At 50.2% G+C, this 20,878-nt stretch overlaps 8 protein-coding genes across 8 annotated transcripts; 2 read left to right on the forward strand and 6 right to left on the reverse strand.

Moving 5' to 3' along the window:
* Window positions 1-1,529: 1,529 nt before the first annotated feature.
* On the forward strand, window positions 1,530-2,721 carry VTN77DRAFT_6809 (uncharacterized protein; the record flags this gene model as incomplete). The annotated part of the gene is made up of 2 exons (XM_069423128.1): window positions 1,530-2,289; window positions 2,381-2,721. 2 exons carry the CDS (start codon window positions 1,530-1,532, stop codon window positions 2,719-2,721), a joined length of 1,101 nt encoding a protein of 366 aa, XP_069275950.1.
* Window positions 2,722-4,244: 1,523 nt separating this feature from the next.
* VTN77DRAFT_6810 (uncharacterized protein) lies at window positions 4,245-5,072 on the reverse strand (the record flags this gene model as incomplete). The annotated part of the gene is made up of 2 exons (XM_069423130.1): window positions 4,245-4,855; window positions 5,027-5,072. 2 exons carry the CDS (start codon window positions 5,070-5,072, stop codon window positions 4,245-4,247), a joined length of 657 nt encoding a protein of 218 aa, XP_069275951.1.
* Window positions 5,073-6,501: 1,429 nt separating this feature from the next.
* On the reverse strand, window positions 6,502-8,867 carry VTN77DRAFT_6811 (uncharacterized protein; the record flags this gene model as incomplete). Its single annotated transcript, XM_069423131.1, has 2 exons — window positions 6,502-8,334; window positions 8,403-8,867. 2 exons carry the CDS (start codon window positions 8,865-8,867, stop codon window positions 6,502-6,504), a joined length of 2,298 nt encoding a protein of 765 aa, XP_069275952.1.
* Window positions 8,868-11,432: 2,565 nt separating this feature from the next.
* Window positions 11,433-12,281, reverse strand: VTN77DRAFT_6812 (uncharacterized protein; the record flags this gene model as incomplete). The annotated part of the gene is made up of 2 exons (XM_069423132.1): window positions 11,433-12,113; window positions 12,228-12,281. 2 exons carry the CDS (start codon window positions 12,279-12,281, stop codon window positions 11,433-11,435), a joined length of 735 nt encoding a protein of 244 aa, XP_069275953.1.
* Window positions 12,282-12,831: 550 nt separating this feature from the next.
* On the reverse strand, window positions 12,832-13,588 carry VTN77DRAFT_6813 (uncharacterized protein; the record flags this gene model as incomplete). The annotated part of the gene is made up of 2 exons (XM_069423133.1): window positions 12,832-13,403; window positions 13,453-13,588. The coding sequence occupies 2 exons, from the start codon at window positions 13,586-13,588 to the stop codon at window positions 12,832-12,834; spliced, it is 708 nt and encodes a 235-aa protein (XP_069275954.1).
* A 220-nt stretch (window positions 13,589-13,808) lies between these two features.
* VTN77DRAFT_6814 (uncharacterized protein) lies at window positions 13,809-15,395 on the forward strand (the record flags this gene model as incomplete). The annotated part of the gene is made up of 3 exons (XM_069423134.1): window positions 13,809-14,053; window positions 14,134-14,235; window positions 14,288-15,395. The coding sequence occupies 3 exons, from the start codon at window positions 13,809-13,811 to the stop codon at window positions 15,393-15,395; spliced, it is 1,455 nt and encodes a 484-aa protein (XP_069275955.1).
* A 395-nt stretch (window positions 15,396-15,790) lies between these two features.
* Window positions 15,791-16,225, reverse strand: VTN77DRAFT_6815 (uncharacterized protein; the record flags this gene model as incomplete). The annotated part of the gene is made up of 1 exon (XM_069423135.1): window positions 15,791-16,225. One exon carries the CDS (start codon window positions 16,223-16,225, stop codon window positions 15,791-15,793), a length of 435 nt encoding a protein of 144 aa, XP_069275956.1.
* Window positions 16,226-18,425: 2,200 nt separating this feature from the next.
* VTN77DRAFT_6816 (uncharacterized protein) lies at window positions 18,426-20,658 on the reverse strand (the record flags this gene model as incomplete). The annotated part of the gene is made up of 3 exons (XM_069423136.1): window positions 18,426-20,125; window positions 20,192-20,392; window positions 20,460-20,658. The coding sequence occupies 3 exons, from the start codon at window positions 20,656-20,658 to the stop codon at window positions 18,426-18,428; spliced, it is 2,100 nt and encodes a 699-aa protein (XP_069275957.1).
* Between the last annotated feature and the right edge of the window lie 220 nt (window positions 20,659-20,878).

The raw sequence follows: 20,878 nt of genomic DNA on the forward strand, positions 1-20,878 counted from the left end.
CTCTCTCTAGAGTTTTAGGCCTCAACAATTTGCTCTTTGTTTTGCCGAGACTGTCGCCAAAATGTAGATGAGACTGGTCAGATGTTTTTGTATGGAGTTCTCATTGGTGCTTTTCACATTTGAGTGGAGTAATTCCTTGCTATAGCCTTCTCTCTGAAGCTGTGAGAATGCTACAAAGTCCTAGAATTGATTATATTTGGGAACACTAGTGTTAATGACCTTAGAAGTAAGTCTCTATATTATATATATTATAATAGTTCACAGAAAATAAGCACTTTAAGAGAAACTTCTATAAGATATATATATATATAGAGAGAGAGAGAGAGAGAGAGAGAGAGTTCTATTAAAGTATAAACAGGATATAAGGATTATTAGGATAGTATTAATTTCTTCCAATATCAAAGGGAACAAGGTCTTCTGCATCACGTGTTGTTTAGATTTTTTTTAAAAAAAAAAGAAAAAAGAAAACTGGACAAGGACCTCTCAGCATGCCAGCCTATATCAAAGAGAAAAGATGAAACCTAGAGAATGCCTATATTCGTGATCTCCTAGGTATGGGTGGAGGTGAGGATAGGAGGTATCCTTGCCTGAACCCTAACCCTAGGTCTGACCTCGTCATGGTAGGCTGTAGCTGATTGGCCCTAGGCTAGATTAGGTTAGTATCTGTACACAGAACCACCTGAAATAAAAAGAGGTCACCACAACACCATTTCAAACTGGTAATATGCGTCATCATCAACGATCCCAAAAAAAGATGGTTTAAAATGAAGGGGCTTCACATCTACCTGTTATCTTTTCGGTAGATTTCTGGAAATGCCTAACTTTGTTAGATGAGCAGGGGCCGGCAAATTGAAGTCAGCGAAGAACCGGCCAGTGTCGGGAGTTGATTAATGCCAAGAACGTCTTTACCTTTGGGGGGTTGTCCCCTCCACCATGCGGGGTCCATCCATGGATGTCAGATATTCCGGCGTTAAATCTTGACCACTATCCGAGCGATTTATACTGAATGCCATGACATTTTGGCCTGCGGAAACTGTACCAATCATCGTTTCGATCTCTGTTCCCTCCAGTTCCGGAGGGCAGTTTTAATCTGAGCTGACTGAAGTCCTCAGGTTGCATTCCCAGGCAAGAGCAGACATCCAATGACGATCCCGGTAGGCCATCTTACCGGAAGCGAAACATGCATGCGGCCTCTATATTTAGAAAAACCAGGGTGCCAAGCACGGGATCGTCGCAGACAGCTCGGGGCCTGATTTGATGGATGATGACAATGGAAAGGAAAACGGCGATGATGTGGGCGGCCATGCGGTCGCCGGTCAGCGACCCTGAAAGGAATGCCCACCGAAGTCCCGTGATCCTCCTGCCCTTCTCAGTCTGCTTTTGCACAGGCAATGCGCTGCCCTGCGCTTTCTCGAAACTCTACCAGCCCTCACGTTCTGTCAGAATAAGCCACTTGCACTTGTCTGCTACACGGTTGCGACGACCCCGTGCGCGCTCGACCTTGGGGAACCCCGAGCCCTGGACAAGTCATGTCTCAGACCTTCTCCCCCGACAGCGAGTTTTCCCCTCTGGAGACCCCGCGCAACCCCAATGCTAACAACAGTCTCTCCATCACGGCGCTTGCACGTTTCGAGTTCGAGGCTGGAAAGGGGAACGAGGGGACCAAGATCTTGATGGTTGAATGGGAAGATGACGACCTGACCCGATCTCCAGCAGGCTCTTGGCATGTTTCATGGGAAGGAAAGAAGATGGTGCTTCCTGCAGACGAGCAGACGAGCGAGAATACGCGCCGGTTTTATTTCCTGCTCCCTCCCGGGGTGACGATTCCTCCTGTCGTGACTCTGACGTACGTACCGCCTCCAAATTCTGCATCCACCGCCAAAAAACCGGAGTCGGTCCAGATCAACCCGCTGCCCGCCATATACCCGGCAGAGCTGGGCGCGACGGCACGGACAGCAGGGAAGAAGGGGGTATTGCATACAATATGGGCGAAGAAGCGTCTGCAGGCGCTGGAAAAGGAGATCCGGGAGGAATTCATCAAAAATCCAGAAGGGGTCGCGCTGCAGATGGCAATTCAGGAGAAGGAATGGATTGAAGCCAACTTTGGTGTTTCACTGCAGTCTTCTTCCCAGAACCAGAGTGTTTCGTCATCCTCGCCAACGCCATCATCATCGTCGTCATATCCTCCCACTACACCAATTTCGCCTGCGGGGGGAAGGACGTTAGGGGAAAAGCTGAGAGGGTTGAGGCTGGAAACGAGTGAGAAGGATCTGGCCAAGAGGGCAGAAGGTATGACCAATTTTTCTTTCAATTTGTTTTGAAGAAAATATCACCTCACACAGAGAAACTTTCTGGCTCACATGCGTGTGTTTCCTCTTAGGACAAACCGGTCCTAAAGATGCTAATGCAGGAGCCCACCTCCTCTCTCCCGAGTCCCCGGACGTCGCAGTGTCCTCCTTCAACTCCTTCCGCGATGCGCCAACTACTGCGTCTGATACCCGACGAGTCGTGGCCCATCACCCGCCTCCATCTCTCCAACAGGCACAGCGTGATGGCGGGGAATTTGGATTCATGGAGCCACTCAAACGCACTGAGAGTACCGACTCGGGCGACGAACTATTCGCCAAGGCCCTTAGTCCTCGCTCTCCAGATCTTCCTCGCAGTCCATTCTCATTTTCACCGCAGGATACGATGCTTTATGTCGGGACGAAAGAAACTTGAGTACGCGCGGCTAGATGAACGACCTTGCCATTTTTCCCCTCCCCCTTTCAAGCAACTGGAATGATCATGTCTGTCCATCTTGATACATATATTATGTCTAATGATGCTGAAGCTTAACTCTTGCCCCTTTTTCGTTCAACACCATTTTACTGTCCTACTCTATCCGCCGCAATGCAGTCGTTTGACGAAGATCTCCCCCTTTTCAATCGAGCACCGAGCCATCGCTAAGTGACGGACTTTTTTTCTGCCCCCGGTTATGGGGTCATCGGATTCGTTTCCTATATACCCTGACGACGTTCGTTGTGTCTGTGTCTGTTGTTATGTGTTATATACCTATCATCGAAAATGTTTGGAGGGACCATCGTTACTGTCGCTGCAACGCCTGCTTGCTGAATCTAACCTCTTTCTCTCATGACACCACCCTCTCATCAAACATATCTAGGTACCCTACTCATTCCAATTTCCGCCAGCGCTCTCGCCTTGGCGCTTTGTGTGTACATATATAATACAGTACCTAACATACCTTTTTACTCACATGAGTGAGTAATAACTACATGCTCAGTTAGGTCGGTTTCTGTAAGCGTGAATGAAATGAAATGAATTAGTGGTCCAGCATATAGTTAACTCGTTGTTCATCATAGCATGGCGTGGTAGTCCGACAATGCTTTCTTTGCATTGCAAGACCCTTCCCTTCCCTACTTTGCATTGATATTTATTCTACCGTACCGTGAACAGTGTAGGCGCGTCATCTTTGTACTATACTATACTATACTATACTATACTATACTACGCCATACAAGCACAACAACAGAAAGAAGGACAGCCAGTTATGCCGTGAAAACAATATATACATACAAGTACAGTGATGACAGATGTTGATAGCCTTTAATTAAGTAATTAATTATATCTATTAATTCTTGTCAGTCCAAAAAAAAAAGAATAAAGCCATCTGGCACAATAAATATTTTTTTTTTAAAAAAAGAGCGAGGGTCCTATTCTGGGTTAAAGTCAATGCAATCGAATTCGGCTTTATATAGGGTAGTGCTGCTTTTTTCATCAGCTGCCAATGCTCCTGATTGTTCCTGATTTTACTTCACCTGCATCATCACTACTATCATTATCTTATTTTAACGATCGATTCCTTTATTTTCTCTTTTTGCGCTGATGAATTCTAAAAATTTAAAATCCTTTACGTAGCTTTGTAGAATATCCTTTCCTTTATTCTTTCCCCTAGCACAGAGGAAAAAAAACTTCATTTCATTCATCATCCATCCATCCCACTAGCTAGGCCTTCGACAATATCTATCTGTACATATGACGGATCGGTTGAATGAACCGCGTAAATCACATACTCGACGCACAAACGACGTTCGAGACGAGACGTAAGACCCATAGCAAGACATACCCACACACTCATACTCTCACACATATAGATGTCCGACGACGGACCATCTGTTCCACCTTTTTCTTCCCTCAAATGCATGCGCGTATCATTATTATAATTCCTCTCGTTGTTCCTTTTTTCACTGCCTCTTCTTTGCTGATGCGCTTCCCTGTCGGGTCACTCGCCCCAGATTCGGACTCGACTCAGGCCGCTCCCTCTTGTTGGGAGAGGTCTCGGCTCTCTTCTGCTTCAGCGTCTCGTATTCCTGCGCGTCCTTTCGCTCCGCGTACCATTGTCCCGCCTGCAAGATCAGCACGCCGACCAGCACGAGGGCCAGGATGGTGTTGCTCGCCGCGAGCACTTTCAGACTGTCCTCGCGCCCGAGGATTTGTTCCGATTCTTCCGGTGTCGTGGCTAGGTCAGCGCCGTACTGGCCCCCGCTGACGAGTCGCAGGCCCTTGACGATGTTGGCGATGTATACCGTCACCCCGCACACGTAGAGGACCAGACTGGCGCCATCAAAGAGCATGTTCGACTCCGAAGGCTTGTAGAGCTTCGCCAGAAGGCCCGCGAAGCCAAGGAAGATGACGATGTGCAGGATCCGCGGGATCAGAGGAGGGGAGGCGTGCAGGAAGCGTAGGTGAGCCTCGAGGTAATCATAGTGGGAAGGAGGCGTCGGTTCACCAGACCACAGAAGCGGGTAGTCATAAGGGAACAGGGAGAAGATGATGCCGAGGAAGAAACATGTTGCTGTGTGGTTTACTTGTCAGTCTCACCGGTATTTGTAGATAAGACAACGCCAGGGTTCAACAACGAGCACATCTTCCACGACTGTCTACACATACACCGCCGATACTGTCATCTGTGGAAGCGATTGCAAGTGGAGAGAGGTGTAGCAAAGCAAAAACAGGTATCACGTACGACAGACGATGAGGAAGGTCGCGAATGACCCACTCTTGAGCGCCATGGAGGGCAACAGTGATTGATAGCAGCGTCAGCTGCTGCAGTTTTTCTCACTCGCGATACGTATCGCGAGTACGTTGCACTATTCAGGTGGAAGAAACGGAGAAAAAAAAAGATCCAAGACTGACCGCTCAGGTCGATGGCAGGTGGTCAATTTTCGCGAGGGGAATCGCTCTCGTGACAGCTGTCCCGAAGCTAAGGAGATGAACGTCCCCTTAGGTTGTGAGTTAGTGGTTGGTTGCGGTCGGATCGCAGCTAACTTAGTTTTCTTAGCGAACGAGTCGGACTCGTGCAAAAACGAAAACGAAAACGACAGGACCTCTCATCAATTCAACATTAATTGTTCATCCAGGCCGTGATAACTAGTTCATAATCATTTTCTCTATAGCAATTCCTGATAAGATGGGGAAAATTGGACCAAAAAAGGGATGGAATTCAAAAAGTGGAGAGACGTGGAGGTCCTGTTTAGTAGGAACCTCGGTAAGGCGGTTATTTAAGGTAGAGAACACGGGCGATTTTAAAGAGGTAAAAACGGGAAACTGCATCAGTAAATATTATGGAAACGAATCTGGAAACAGCGCAAGGATTGTGGCCGCAAGGCTACAGAAAAATCGATTGTTGGTAAACAATCGTCGATTTCTTGCATCTCGACGAGGCTGATACTTGTGGGGACAGTGCGGCTGTTCAGATGTATTCCGTACTGTGATGGTGAGAAAGAGACCAGAGAATCCGCAACCTACGATACAAAATAGTATGCGATAATAAAGAAAAGGGCCAGATAGAGCCACTTCTGGCTGTTTGTCACATTGATTTCTGATTTCTGAAGGAAAGATACTGATGAGCAATAAAATCAAGACGGCTTGCCCAGCCAGTTACATTCCTTCCTAATTGGGACCTTATAAAGGATGCTTGACCGATTTCTTATAGAAAAATTCAATCGAAGCTTCCAGCACAGACTATATTTATCATTCATATTAGGATTTGTTCAGAAGCTAGTGATTTTGCGACCTGACCAATTTATCCACGGATCTAGTACTCGAAGGATGCAGAATACACATCACAAGCATCACAACAAAGTAGCTCAGTCAAATGCTTTGCTAAAAGTAGACAAGGAAAGGCCGTTGATGAACGTTGTCAAACAATGTAATACACATCCCTTGAAATGCAATTGAGCCCCCAAATCAGAGCAACGCCGCAAATCACCTAGTCCGAGGCTATTTATACGCGAGCCACTTTTCGGTCTTGAAACGCCTGCAGCCCCCATCCGACCATGTGAGTGGTAAAATGCCAAAAACGACAACAACAGTGGTATCTTCCAATATACAAAACCGTCCAGCCGCAAAAATGCAAGAATATAAGATCTCTCATTTCTCTCTTCAAACAGAACGCCCCGCTAACCATGTCATAAACCAAAAATGCAGTGTATCTTCGATTTAACGTTGATATCGCGGTAGAGCTTCATCTCCACCGCCATCCAGATTCATTATCTGATCCTCTTCGTCGAGGACAGGAGCAGACGGAACGATGTTTGCTGCACTGGCAGCTTGAGCACTGCCCGCAGGTGCCGGTTCTGGGGCACTAGCTTCCATCATTAAGCGCCGCCTCTCGAGCTCCTGTTTATCATCACCGTGAGGTTGCTGAGCGAGAGTGAGCCTACTGGGCCCAGCAGAGCTGGGACCAGGAACGATGGTCTCCATAGACAAGCCAGATGACAACGGTGCTGAAGGGGTGACATCGTTCCTACCGTTCGACGGAGGATAGTAGTGGTATGGGTCGTCGTCTTCTGGCAAATCCGGCGCTGAAGGAGCAGATGCTACCGCCGTTGAAGGGCCGGCTTCCTCCTGACCAGGCGGGCGACTCGGCAGGAGCATTTCTGCTTCCCGCCGCAACCTAGTCTTCTCATCCAACGGCTCCTCGGGCTGCAGCGGGGGCAAGACCTCGCCCAGTGGTGGGTAATGCTGCTCTTCTGTAGCGGGATATTCACTCCAATACGCCTCCTCATGGCCGTAGTAATCCCCACTGGGATAATATTCTTCAGCTGCATACTGCTCCTCCCCAATATCAATGTGTCCGTTGGAGGACATATCAGCTCCGTCGAAACCGGTACTGTGAAAGGAGGCCGAATTGTCAGCGACTGACGCGTTCTCCTCCGTCGTTTGACGTGGATGGCGGTTAGAATCTCGTGTCCCAACCACAATCTCGAACATGACGGCGACGACACCCTTCTCGCGTCGAATCTGGTCGGTGTTCAGAATGTTGCCCGCCCAGTTAGAGGTGATGGAATTGCCTGTTTTATCCGCGACGGTGTAAACCTGGCCAGTGGTGGAATAGTTGCTACCTGCTGAGACCATGTTCAAACGTGGAAGAAAGCGATCCTGCATGGCAAGCTTGCCACGCAGATCGACCACCACCTCAACGTAATATCGAAAACTGATCATTCCGCCCGGAACACGCCTGATCGTTGGAAACGCATCCTCGGGAATCCGAATCGAGGTCTTGACGATTGCACTCATCGTGACTGGGTCGACAATCAATGGCGCGAAGGTCTGCGAAAGATCCTTCCGGAAGACGCTGCTACTCCGGCTGGTGCCAAAGGAAAGACCGCTTAGCCCAGTCCGCGACTTGGGCAGGTAGTCTTCATAGGTCTGCTTGCCGTCTGCGTCCGGCGGACCGACAGGGATGGCTGGATGCATGTCAATCCGACCTTGCCGGTAGAGAGTGATAATGATGCCGTGGGGGCTCCGCACTTGTCGATTATGATTAATAGTGATTCTGATAGGTATGGTGTCGCCAGGCAGTCCTCCGGCTCGTAGCAGCTCCGCTGTCGCGGTGATGGTCTTGTCTGCCAAGGATGCAGAGGTACTGCGAGCTCCGCTACTCCGCATGCTGCCCGTCCTCGTCGATTTTGGGTCACCTGGAATCTGGAAACTTTGACTGCTGGTGCTCACACGACTCGAACCGCTGATGTCACTAGGCGCGGGACTAAGGGGGGGTCTCTGATCATTTCCCGAAAGGCCATTCAGAGACGCTTCCAATAAATTCGAATCCTGCACCTGATCCCCGGATGGGTTCTTTTGCTTTAATTTGACCTTGGGCTTTTTCGATACTGCTTCCAAGGAGACAACTCGAGGCTTAGGAGCTGGGAACGGTGCAATGTCCAGATCTTCGAGTACGGTGATTCGCCGATGGCAAGACATGGTGGGAGCGATGGTGGTGGGCCGAGTCAGAGTGGAGGTGATAACGTACGAAATTGTCCCGCGCTCGAACTGGAGAAACTTCTCATCAGTATTGTCATGGGTAGTGATAAAGACACACTGAAAGAGGAAGAGCATACATTAATGCTGCTGGGAAGGCTATAAGGCGGTAACTCCAGTTCAAACTGGAACTTATAAATGCCTTCTTTGAGGCGGCCATCGCCGCAGAGAACCAATTCGTCCTCAAACAGTGTCGCCAGCCCATTGCCTAGATACTGGCCTCCTCTCCTGCCTCTTCCTGGACCAAGAAACCCGATTTCAGGGCCCGCTTCCCCGGGAGCCACCGTATTCTTGAATACCTTGACGAACCCGTGTAGGCACACGACCAGGTGCGTAATGCGGACGGGCTTCACCACGGTGAGGACCACCGTGCCCTTGATGACGTCCCCGGGGAAGTAAGTTCTCCATGGGTCATCGGGCTGGACGTAAAACTCCGAGATGTTGCGATTTCGGTTGCCAAAATGCGATGTGAGCTTGGTAAGCACCCAACGATTCTTTGACGAGGGCGGGGTTGGAGACGATGCCGAGAGGGGATCGACAGACATGACAATTCAAGACCACGACTTTTGATCCATAAAAGGTCTTCCCCCCTTGTTGAATGCTGCCGAACCCAGGTTTCTTTCGGGGAATCCTGACGATTGCGCGAAAAGAGGAGGGGACGACGAGGCGACCAGCGCTGTCACAGAGGTCACTGGGCGTAAACTGCAATGGCAAGCAGCACAACGAGCCTAACGCGTCCCAGACACGTGTCAGAATGACTGAGCGCCAGTGTCAAAAACCACCAGCAAGCAGGAAGAGTCGTATACCGGCGGAGAGTTAGAGGTGGAAGACGACCGACTCAATCAGGTGTAGGACAGACTTCGGAGCGCATCGTTTCCATAAGACGGAACAAGAACGAAAGAAAATAGACGAGCCGGCTGCACGAGGGTGTGAATGACTCGTGATCCGCTATTCGAGATGTTTTCGAAAGGGTCAGGTTCACTGAGTCAATGGCCGGGGTACTTTCTGCGCTACAATGTCGGGTCTTCTCTTGGGCGGAAGGTGGCCGCAAGTGTTGCACGGCCAGTAGTGGTCCTAAGGCAGGAGAAAGAGGAATGAAAGAATGAACTGAAGGATGTTGTTTTGTAAGAATATGTGAACAGAGGACAACAAGCTAGATACAAGATGTGGGGAAGAGAGCGCGAACGAGAGAAGGCCAAGAAGAACCTCCCGAGTCTCGGCAGGAGAGAGGACAGCAGCGAAGGGCGGAGAGATAAGGACCAAGAGTCCAAGACAGCCGGCCGCCGTCACACCGTCTTTAATAAGGTCAAGCTTTCTGCGGGCCCTGGGTGAGGCCTTCCAATAGTTCGTCAAGGGAGGGGCTCCAGCCGACTTGGGAATCTCGGGGCCTTGGATCCCGGGCTTTTGGGCAGGGCCTCCAGGTTCACGCTGTGCCGGGCCCGTTGGGCGCGTGGCTGCCCTGGTCAGCGGTCGCTGTTGCCCCCGCTGCGGTTCCCACCGAGTCCTTCTTTGGGCATTCTACGGAGTCTATTTAAACCGACCCACTCCCATCCACAGGCAACTTAAGGAGTGCTCCGTACAACACAACCAGGTCGTCGACTTGCAGCGATGATAATTATAGTCTGATCGCTGGGATGTGGTTGTGGTACGGAGAACACTGACGGTTTGTATGTTGACGAACAGAGTCGACCGCTAGGCAGGCACTGGACGAATCCATAATATTATGAATGGCTGAAGATGGCAAGTGTGCTGGCAAATCGAAGGCAGCCTATTGAACACCCCGCCATATGACCAGGCCTCGTTCTCCTCGAAGCTCCCTAGACAGAACAAAACGCAGTTCCTCTGCCTCAAGTAGAACTCAATACAATGCGCTACCCTACTCAAGACAACTCACTCACTTGAACGTGCTTCTAGAAAAGGCGTGCCATGACTCGTCCGGTGGTGCTCCGTACCTGCGAAGCTCACGCTAAGCAAATAGGCCTCCATAGCGCAGGGCTTATTTGGAGTGCGCCCTGCAAATCACCTCACAGCCCGGATGCCCTGGATGGAGGAGGATTCTTTGTGCTGTCATCGATAGAAATGCACGTGGTTGTAAATCTGTGTGCGCCGCACTTGCCTATCCTGGTAGTGACACTGTACGGCGATTCCAGTAGGGAGGAAGGTTTCACGGGTTAACCAAGTTAGGCATTTGGAAATTCCAATAAGTTCTCTTTTCCTTTCTTTTTCAGCTGGCGTACGCAGCGATCATCGTCCACGAGTCCACGAGTCCACGACCCACCCATCTGAGGTGATCATCATATCTCCACTTTTTTTGATTGGTGCCTGGCCCGAAGGCCATCGAGGTTTGTCTCGAGTCTGCACGATGTCCTTACCGAGCGTTGGGCAGGCGTGGCGCGTGGCCATGAGAAAAAGAAGCATGTCAAGCTTTTTTTGCAAGCGAGAGAGAAAAAAAAAGAATTAAAATAGAAAAGAAAAAACAAAGAAGGCTGTCAGCCTGTCGTCATCACTTCCATGAGTCAGGCAACTAAAGCTTAGTTTTGTTTAAGATGCAGGCACGCCCACGCGGCCAGACGTCATCGCTTGCCTGCCTAATTAGCATGGGGGCAGCGCCTGTACGCGCGTCTGATTATCAATGAGAATAGCACCTCCGTAACACACCGGCAGAGGGCACCAAAAAAAAGGGAGGGAGAGAGAGAGAGAGATCTTCTAATTGCAATAATTATTGGGGATAAATATCCGAGAGCCTAACTCTCGTCACAGCAGATATACCTGCCTGAGGTTCCAGCTGCATTAAGCCTTTTTTTTTTCTCCCCCTTGTTTCATTGTCTCCCAGGACCGAATTGATATTGAGATTTGGCTCCTCATGCCGTATATCGTAGCTAGACTGTGCCTGTGCCTGTGTTTGTGCCTTGTCGGCTGATGTGGTAGCTGATTGCGTATTGCTGCACAAAGATGACAGAATGATGCAGATAGGATCGACTTCGTTTGGCTCCTTTTCCCTCTCAGTTGCCCTGATAGCAGGTATTGTCCTATTCTTCATTTTTATATCATAGTGTTCGTCGCAGGTCGATCAGAAGAAGTTGAGATATGCAGATCTGATGAAAAATTACCTAAATACATAGTTCCTTCAGCCCTTCTCCTTCCTCATATTCATCTCCATAGCACTCCCGTTTCACAGCGTCCACGACGTCGCGATCCCCGCCCGCCAATTTGGTCACGTACTGCTCCAGAATGTAAATATTATCGGTCCACATGGATGCCTCGCGCTTCCAGGTCTCGATCTCCTCCTTTTTCCTCTCTACACCCGCTGCTCCTCCTGCCAAAAGGGCCTCCTCATCCGCTCTGATTCTTTTCACTTCGGCGGTCAGCTTGTCTCTTCTTTGCATGAGAATTTCCCTCTGCGCCGCTTCTTCTTCAGCAGCAGCCTCATCATCACCATCGGCTCCTTGAGTAGCAGCAATTCTGGCCTGTAATTCCATTTCTAATTCCTCGGTGGTCTTCTGCACCCGCTCCAGCTCCCTGGTCAATCGCTCCTTGACCTGTTCCCGTTCGCGCTTCTCCTCACTGGGGAAACTCCAATACCAGTTCACACTCCCGATCTTCTCCATGCGCACCTTGCTGTCGTCCACCAGCGCTTGCATGTATTCCTTCACCTGCATACCATTGATGGACGCCACGGACGGTAGCACCTTCTCGAGATCTTTGAGCGTGTGACAGGTGCGGGTGGACCGGATATGATCAAGGATGAGCTGCTGCTTGGCAGCGGGAGAGAGGGACTTGTTGCTCGGAGCCTGTTGTCAGGCGTGTAAGCTGGTAAGGTTATTGATTTTTCCCATTTTCGGGACAGGTAGATGACTTCACCGACGAATTGATGGACTGAGCGTTTGAAGTAAAAAAGTACGTACCATGATAATGATTATGGGATGCGAAATGCAGTCAATGACTGTCAGTCCTACCATCAAATAGTGGTGGAAGTGATGATATCAATTCTCGTAATTTTCCACCCTTTCTCTCCAAAGAGCGAAGAGGAACGACGACTTGGAGACTAGGAAGGGAGGTGATGGTGGGCGTGAAAGTACACAGGGAAGCTGCGGGCTATCTTTGATATGGGAAGGAGGTCACGTTCCTTCCGGAATAGGATAACCTTGAGTTGCTGGACCTATAAGTCCTTGCAATCTACATCTAAAAAAAAATACCAGTAATGAGACAGGTAATTCTTAAACGCTTCAGCGACCTTCAATCGCTATTTATCCGGCCGCAGATAAACTGTGGGATATAGCAGTCTTTAAGGCGCCTGCTCACCCTTAGCAACCTCATGCGGCCAAGAAGCAACACAATGTCAAGGAGGTTTCAAGGAGAAGCTCAGGTGAGACCTCCACCTAGTGTCTGCGATGTAAGCATTGCGCAGGCAGGACGCTATCAAGGTAGGTCCAGAATTCCTCTCATCAGCTGCCGCTCATGCAGTATCTTTAAGGCCCCACAGCGACTGAGAAGAGTCAGAAAATTCTTTCAGACTTCAGCATCTCCCTCCGTCTCAGGAGCAGCGTTCTTTTGTCGGACCATTTTACGCTGTCGCTTCGCCTTCCTCCGAACCGATCGCAACTCCTCCGCCGAGCTGGCATGGACACTGGCGTTTGACCGTTTCCTGCCGGACTTGCCCAGAGATGTGACGCTTGCCTCACCGTCAGAGCCATCAATCTCCTCTCCTTCTACAAGAACCAAGTCGCCAGTTTCACCCAGAGACTCCTTCGCCATCTCTTCCAGAAGAATACCCATGGCGATCAACGCCGTTTCATCCATGCTTCGAAAGTTATCCGCTCCACCGTCCGTGATGGCATTCTCATAGAAATCAGCCGAGTAGGCGTGAATCGCTTGGAGCAGATCCGACGATGGCAGAGGACAGTCCGGCGAAAGTCTCTCGTTCGCGAAGTAAAAATCATTCTCTTCGTATCGCACCGGAGCACTCTGGCGGCGGAAGAGGACCTCTTCCGGCCGTACCGCTACGGTGCTGGACGACGCATTGTCTCTGTAACGAGAAGAGTACGGCGTGTTGGCGCGGAAGCCACCAACAGATATACGTCCTATGACTGTCAGATGAAGTCAATAACAGTGAATACTGAAAATACTCACCAGCAACAGCGTCATAGACATTGGCTTGCCGTTTGAGCTTCGATTTGAGAGCAGTCACCGTGCGATCTCGCTCATTGTCTTTCGGGGGCTTAAGAAATGCATTTTGGCTCTGTGCGAGAGATTTGCCATGAGACATGACAAGGATCTGAAGACTCCAGCTTCCGGAGAAGCTCTGACGACGGATGGCCTAGAGGCCTGTAGAGGCCTTGATAGTGTTGGAGATCGGCACACCATTTTTCCGTTCCGTGGTTCTACGTCGATACATACAGTTCACGATAAACTACATCAGCCCTGCAGGTGCAGTTCGAGACATGCACCGATCATTTCTATATCATCCGCTCATATGTTACTGATGCATGAATTCATTCCTTTTAAACAGGGCGCAAGGGACGATCAGCCCTTCCGCCTTTCATGTCGCTCAAACATCCCGACTGGTTCAGCTCCTTGAACCGGCTCCTGGTATTCGCTTTACCAGTCATAAGCCTGTTTCTGGAGATAGAAAACTCAAACATGATGAGCCAGACTCAGCGCCTGTGGATGAGCTGTTCGCCCATAAAGCGGGTGTAAATGTCCTTGCTATCGATCAGCATGAGGGACGGTAGTATGTCTTCTTCCATGATAATCCCTCGTGTTTAACCAAAATCCGTCTGTAAGATATCCCAGGCTAAAGTCTGGATGTAGCATGGTCTCTGGGGGTGCAGACCCGTCGATTCGTTTGTGGGATCTCGAGAGCAGGGGTTCAGAGTTAGAGCATCTGCACGTATCCGTTGCTTCGGTCCACAAGTGAGGAATACAGACATCCACATTCTTGCTCAGTCGACTGACTCGACGACAGGTCTTCACATGAATCTGCTCACACACATGCTATCACATCAATCTCGATATATCCCTTTGATCCGACTCCGTCTACGATTTTAACGACATCCCATGACAACACACTGAAGCTGTCCACTTTGGAACCCCCGGCAATCACACCAGCTCACACGTTCAATCTTCACGCAACACCGTATTCTCATTCCTTCTCGTCTCATCCCGCTTCGACACTGCTCATCGCTGTCGGCACATCGGAGAAATCTGTCCGCCTTCTTGATCTTCGCACTGGGCTGTCGACTCATGCCTTGCCGGGTCATGGTTCTTCTGTCTTGTCTGTAAGCTGGGCGCCTCATCATCCTCACATATTGGCTTCTGCGTCTACAGACAATCGAGTCATCATCTTTGATATCCGTCGTGCCGGTCATAATTCTGCCATAGCCACCCTGGATATGGACGATGCGGTTGGGGTGATCGCCCCAGATTCTGCGCCTCAGTCGTTTTCGAGCCGCCCGCCTTTTTCTCGTCATGCTCGCGCTCACAATGGAGCTGTGACAGGGGTCCGATGGACCTCGAACGGCAGCCATTTGGTGACCGCGGGTCAGGACGCCCGGATCCGCGTGTGGAATGCAACGACGGGGGCAAATACGCTGGTCCATTTTGGTCCGCGAGTCCGCAACAGCGTATCGTCGCATCTGGCAGAAAGGGCACCATTGATCCTGCCGAATGGTCTCTTGAAGCCTGGCCACGAGACACTATTGTGGCCCAACTTTAACGACCAGGATGATCGCGGGGAGATCTTCATGTTCGAGCTTCGAGACGGGACCTTTATCAAGCAATTGAGAGTGCCCGGTTTGATATCCTCCGCGCGGCGACATATGAGTGGCCGATCCAGTGCGCTGAGTGCAGGAAGGATCAATGCCCTGGCATGGAGGGGGAACGGTGGATCGGGGGAGGGGTTAGAACTGTTCTCTGCTCACGGAGACGGGACGATTCGGGCTTGGGTATCGCGCGTGCCCGAGGGTGAGCCTGACGAGACGGACGAAGCCGAGCAGGAAGAGAGGAAGCGCAAGAGGGATGTCCTGGAAGAAATATACCGGGGGTTGACGGCTCCTTCGGTGAGATTCACGTAGCCTTCAGCCTGGCACATATAAACACATTTTCTGTGACAATGCTTTCCCCAGAAGTCAGGTTCTTTCGACCTCTACGCATCTCGCTCCAGGCTTGACAATTTGATCCTCTTCGACCTATGCATCAAATATACTCCGTACAATGTACTGGATTAATTTATCTGTCAGGCATCTAACTACGCACGAAGACCTGACAGCAGATTTATCACATCATTTGAATGATAATGATATTCCACGAGAGTTGCGCTCAGGATACACGTGAGCGAGAAATACTGTACATCTATCATACACGGTCTTCGTATCTATCTAAATTTTCAACGTCACATGCAACCCTCCTTTTGATTCCCACAAACCCAGAACAATGGTTCATGCTCACAATCCGAGCAAGACAGTTGATTTTAATACCTATGCTGAGGCTCCTCCACCGCCTGACTCCCCTCCGGATCCTCCCCAGCAAGCTTATCAAACGCACTCCGGTTCAGAACCGCATGCTTGATCGTCCTTCTCCGGCCCTTGGTCCCCGGATCCTGCCCCAGGAAATCCAGATTCTTCGTCTCGACCTCCGCGGGGAGCGCGTCGCCCATCGCGGTCATGACCTCGCCCGAGGCGCCCGTGTCGCGCGTGCTCCGGGGCATGTCGGTCGGGTTGTCCGCTGCTTTCTCCAGGGTCGGTTGCGCGAGCCCGTTGTAGTCGAACTGCCGGTTTTCTTGCTGCTGGTCGGGCCGCGCTTTTGAGGGGATCAGGTTCTGCAGCCCTGCGTCGTTGGGCATGCGTGTGCCTGTGGGCGCCATCTCGGAGAGGGAGCCGCCGGTGTGGGGGTCTGGGGAGGACATGTTGATGATTATATATAACACTGTGCTATGACTTGTATTATATGTATGAATGTAGATGTGTCCCGTCCGTGCTCGTTCTTCCTATGTTTTGTACTGAGTGCCACCACAGGTGCCGGCTAGATGCTCAGGTGGCGGACCTAGATAGGGTAGAGATATAGTTCGATCTAGATCCTACCTAGGTAGTAAAAATAAAAAAAAGGGGGGGGGTATATGTACAGTAGGAGGATGTCACGAGTCAAATTGTCCCTGCAGTCTAAGATGCTTCTACCACCAGGTACTGAAATACAGGAGGGAGAGTGGGTGTCAGTCACGGTACTTGGGTCTGATGTCACTCCTGGTCCATGCTTGCCTACCCTAGATGCGATGATGCGATGATGACATCTGCTCTTGTACTGTACCTACATGGGAGCGCCACTTCATTTTTTTCTTTTCAGAAACACCACCTCCTCCTTGAATGAGTCTTCCATCTCAGCGAGGAAGATCCAGAGCTGTACATTCTAAAAGCTATCTATTATTGCTATTATTGAATAATCAGTAAGTTAGGTATCAGTCAGTTGAATTGACTACCTACATATGTAGGTTGTTGAATTCGCGACGGTAGTAGTAGTAGAATGAATTACTAAGCGGGGAATATTGATTTTGAGTAGCCAGAAGGAGGCGAAGCAAAAAAAAAAAGGTGTGTTTGTGTGTGTGAGGAATAGATTCGAAGCATCAATGCCCTTTTTTTTTTTGACGACGGGACGATATGGATTCAGCGCAAGAGAATTACTTAATCGTCAGGACCCATGTTTTGTTGAGATATTACTAGTAAGCAATACTGCCGATTGATGTTAGAGAACAATATTCGTATCTATTCCTCCCTTGGGATTTTTCTCTAGCAGACGCTGAATGTGTATGAAAACCTTCTCCATTGTTCAACAAAACTCAGTACGTAATCTGACCAGATCCTGATGAGAAAGTACGCCTAGCGCCACCGATATACTCCTCATAGTAGAAGCTCCAGAAATCAAATAAGATCCTAACTCCTTAACTCCTTCCTCGTCCTGTTCGCGCAGATTCCCCCGCCCGTCCATCAATCAACATGTGTATCAAAATGGTGAGAACCACGCCAGGTTCTACATGCACCGACAACTGTCAGTGGTCGTAGTGGTAGGGAGCTAGGCTAGACTAGGAGCCTATTTTTCATCACAAGTCAGCATAAATTTGTCGGGGAAAAATATAATTGATTTTTTTTTATTGGAGATAATCAGTTCACAACAGTTGGGAATCGATATCAACAGTAACGCACCTTAACACCAACAATCGAGAATAAACCCTCGGAGTTCTACTTTCGTTTCGCTCAGCCTCACCTAACTGTGGACCAGCTCATAGACCATCGACAGGCACAGGAAAATTCAATCAGTGATGAAGAAAAGTTTCTGCCAATGCGAGCAGAATAAAAATGAAGATGCACAGCACCAGAAACAAGTTTGATAACAAGAATTGAAGAAAGTTTGGCCGACAATACCGGTCGTCGGGATGCGAATGAGAAAACGATTACACCAATGCGTTCCCTTGCCAGCGAGAACGATGCCTGCAACAAAAGAAATGACGAATATAAATTTCACTGACTGACCCCTCTTGCCATTCCATAACGGTGAACGAAAGCGACAGACTATCGACACCATCTATTGATGCTGAATATGGATGATCACATGAGAACTGACTCGAGATGCTGATGAAAGAAGATGCCCCACCGGTTGAAGAAATGCAGTCGAAACGAATCCGATGCAATACCACAATGTGCGCCAGTACAGAGAGACAGAAGAATGCAAGTGCTCCTATATTTCTTCATTGAATACCGAAAATAGCAATAAAAGGTATGACATGCGTCGTGAAGACTCCGTGATGCATGCTGCTGAATCCGAATGGTACATGCGCAATGGTATCATTCCCTTGTAAGCAAAGAAAAGAAACTGAAAAGAACATTCGAACATGGCAGACCCGCTTGGAATAGCTAGTCCGCGGTAACAATAGCGAGTTCGTGATCCTCATCTGGACAGGGAGGAGTGTTCATCGAACAATCGGATTTGGATGACAGGAGATTGTTGTACTCGGCCGTGCGAAGGCATATGTTTGCGTATTCGCTCTAACGACTCGTTCCTAGTCGAGCAGGAAGACCATGATGGAGGCGGGATTCTCCAAGTAGCCAATAGCGCGTTCATATAAAGAGAAACTGCCATTTATTTCGTTTCATGATGTCGCGCCAGTGAACCTGCTGCTTCTTGATCTCTCGCATTCCAGGAGTCGAAGCTGCACCGGGAGACAGAGTTCCATCTTGCGTTGCTGAGGAACTCTGGGATGAGTGCGGTGCAGGCTCAGAATTGGTCGGACTGAAGGGAGGGTCATCAGCAGCACGCCACACCTCCTGTAGCAGGCGATACATGCAACCAAAGCTACCATAGTCAGCGTGATCCCCCAATGCGATAACGCGCTCTTCCAGTACGGCGCGGAATGGACTGGAAGGTACCGAAAAGGCTCCTGCAATGAGCAATGGCCAAACGATGCAACGATCGAAGCCATTAGAGCCTCCGGGAATAAACTGCAGCATGTTAGACACGGCGGCAACAAGGTTGAGATTGCTCGGTTGGTTTCGGTCAAATCCGGGAACGAGACTGCAGAGATAGATCCGAGCAGCGGTGCGGAAAATCGAGCTTATGTTCTTCGTCAGCTGGTCGGGACGGAGCGCACCGGTTACGGGGGAATATGGATGTTCGAGGATCTGATCCGGAGGTTCGGTGAATTCGAGTTGGTTTCCCAACGCGGACACATGGGAGCAAACACTCATGTCGTCAATCAGACCTTCAGACTTGAGTGCATCCAGGCAGGCAATCTCGGAAATGAGGTACATCACACGGTCATCGCATCCCATAAGCTCACGCAACCCTGACGGGGTACCGCTCAGGTACTTGGTGCGGTAAAGATGAGCGAACTGGGGACTCTGTCCTAGCATGGTCGCGCCCAAGATGTCGATCCACGCCGTCAGAGTCATGTTGAACGGAGGCTGCCTGTAAATGTTATTGCATTTGATCATCTCCCTTGGCAGGTCGAGTTTGTCGACTAGATCTATTACCGCCTGGAAGTGACCACTCCAGGGAATGTCGGGAAGGTAGTCTTCGGGAGTGCCCACAGAGCAATGGAAGAAAATCATGGCGAGGGCGGCTTCCAGAATCTGCTCGTGATTGGTGTCTTGATCCAATGCCTGACAGAGAAGGCGAACCGCATGGTATCGATGGCGCACAATATCATAATCCACCGACTCACCCGTCAGCCCCTCCGTGGTCTTGCGATGGATGGCAGCGGCACTCAGACAGCAGTGCAGATAGCACTTGTTCGTCTCGAGAGAGTGCAGAATCGCCCGTGCGCGCGCGGCGCCTTGTTGGTGGACGTCAAGGATGGGGAACGCCAAACGCAGCACATTGTCGACAAAATGATTTAGAAGGGGGCGGTCTTGATCGTCGACCGGAATCATGGACTGTAGCGTTGTCCAGGACTGCTCTGTGGTGGCGCTACCCAGCGCCGGATCGAGCACGCCATATGGAGGAGGGAGATTGAAATGCTCCTCGCGGTACCAGTCTTGGCTGGGAAACGGAGGAAGAGTAGCATGGAGGTAGGGCGGAGCGAAGGTATTGAATGTTGAGATGGAAGAATCGTGGCGCGTGGGGATATCGTTGATGAATGTCTGCCGTTCGGTCTTCACGTCCACCTCGTATGGGCCAAACTGGGCGTACGGATTTGGTCCCAACGCTGGGGTGGGCAGATGGGAACCGAATGGATCGTAAGGCTGAGTGAAGAAAGGAGGGCGGTTGAAGTCGAATTCCAGAGCGAAGGGCGACGTCCCCATGGAGGAGGCCATGCGATCTAGGCAGGCGCGGCAAGGTTAGAGAGAGTCGCGAAATGGGAAGGAGCAGGCCACGGTCTGCATACCTGCAAAGGTGCCATTCCTCTCATTCAGCTTCGTCTGTTTGATCTTGTTCTTCACGCGCTCTTTCTGGATTTTCCGTTGCTCCGAGTTGGACCACCATATCGGCCGTTTATATTCGCATTTGATGCAGAGATTGGTGCATGCTCTGCAGGCCGGTTGGGCTTCGTCGCATTTCTTCCTTCGCAGTCGGCATGTATAACATCCTAGAACAAGGATTTGCCGGTTAGAGAAGAATATCCAATCGAATCAACGGAAAGATATTGCGCTCACCCATTCTCGATCTCTTATGTAACCGGGACAGAGCAGGCGACTCGGGCGGTGCGACGGCGGCGGCGGCGGCGGCGGAGGAGGAGGCGGAGGAGGAGGAGGAGGAGGAGGATTGGGTCGGTTCGGGGACCTTCTTTTCCACCTTGGCCGACTTACTGACCTTGGCGGTCTTGGTCGACGTCGATTTCTTCGGAGTAGGCATTTTGCTTGGAGTCAAGAAGAGCAAGATACTATACTCTCATAACAGACCTATCCACAAAAGTCTCTGGCGACGGAATTGCGACGAGTCGAACGACAGAGCAGAGTCGCGCAGTCAATGGCTTTTGTATCGCGCACAGCGCTGAGTGCAAAGCTGGACCAGCCGACTTTGCAAGTTATCGAGGCACACACACGCCAGGTATGGATGATGAAGGAGTGAATGA

The sequence above is a fragment of the Rasamsonia byssochlamydoides genome, assembly GCF_041956645.1.
Source record: "Rasamsonia byssochlamydoides strain NRRL 3658 unplaced genomic scaffold VTN77scaffold_52, whole genome shotgun sequence".
In the NCBI taxonomy this organism is placed as follows: Eukaryota; Fungi; Ascomycota; class Eurotiomycetes; order Eurotiales; family Trichocomaceae; genus Rasamsonia; species Rasamsonia byssochlamydoides.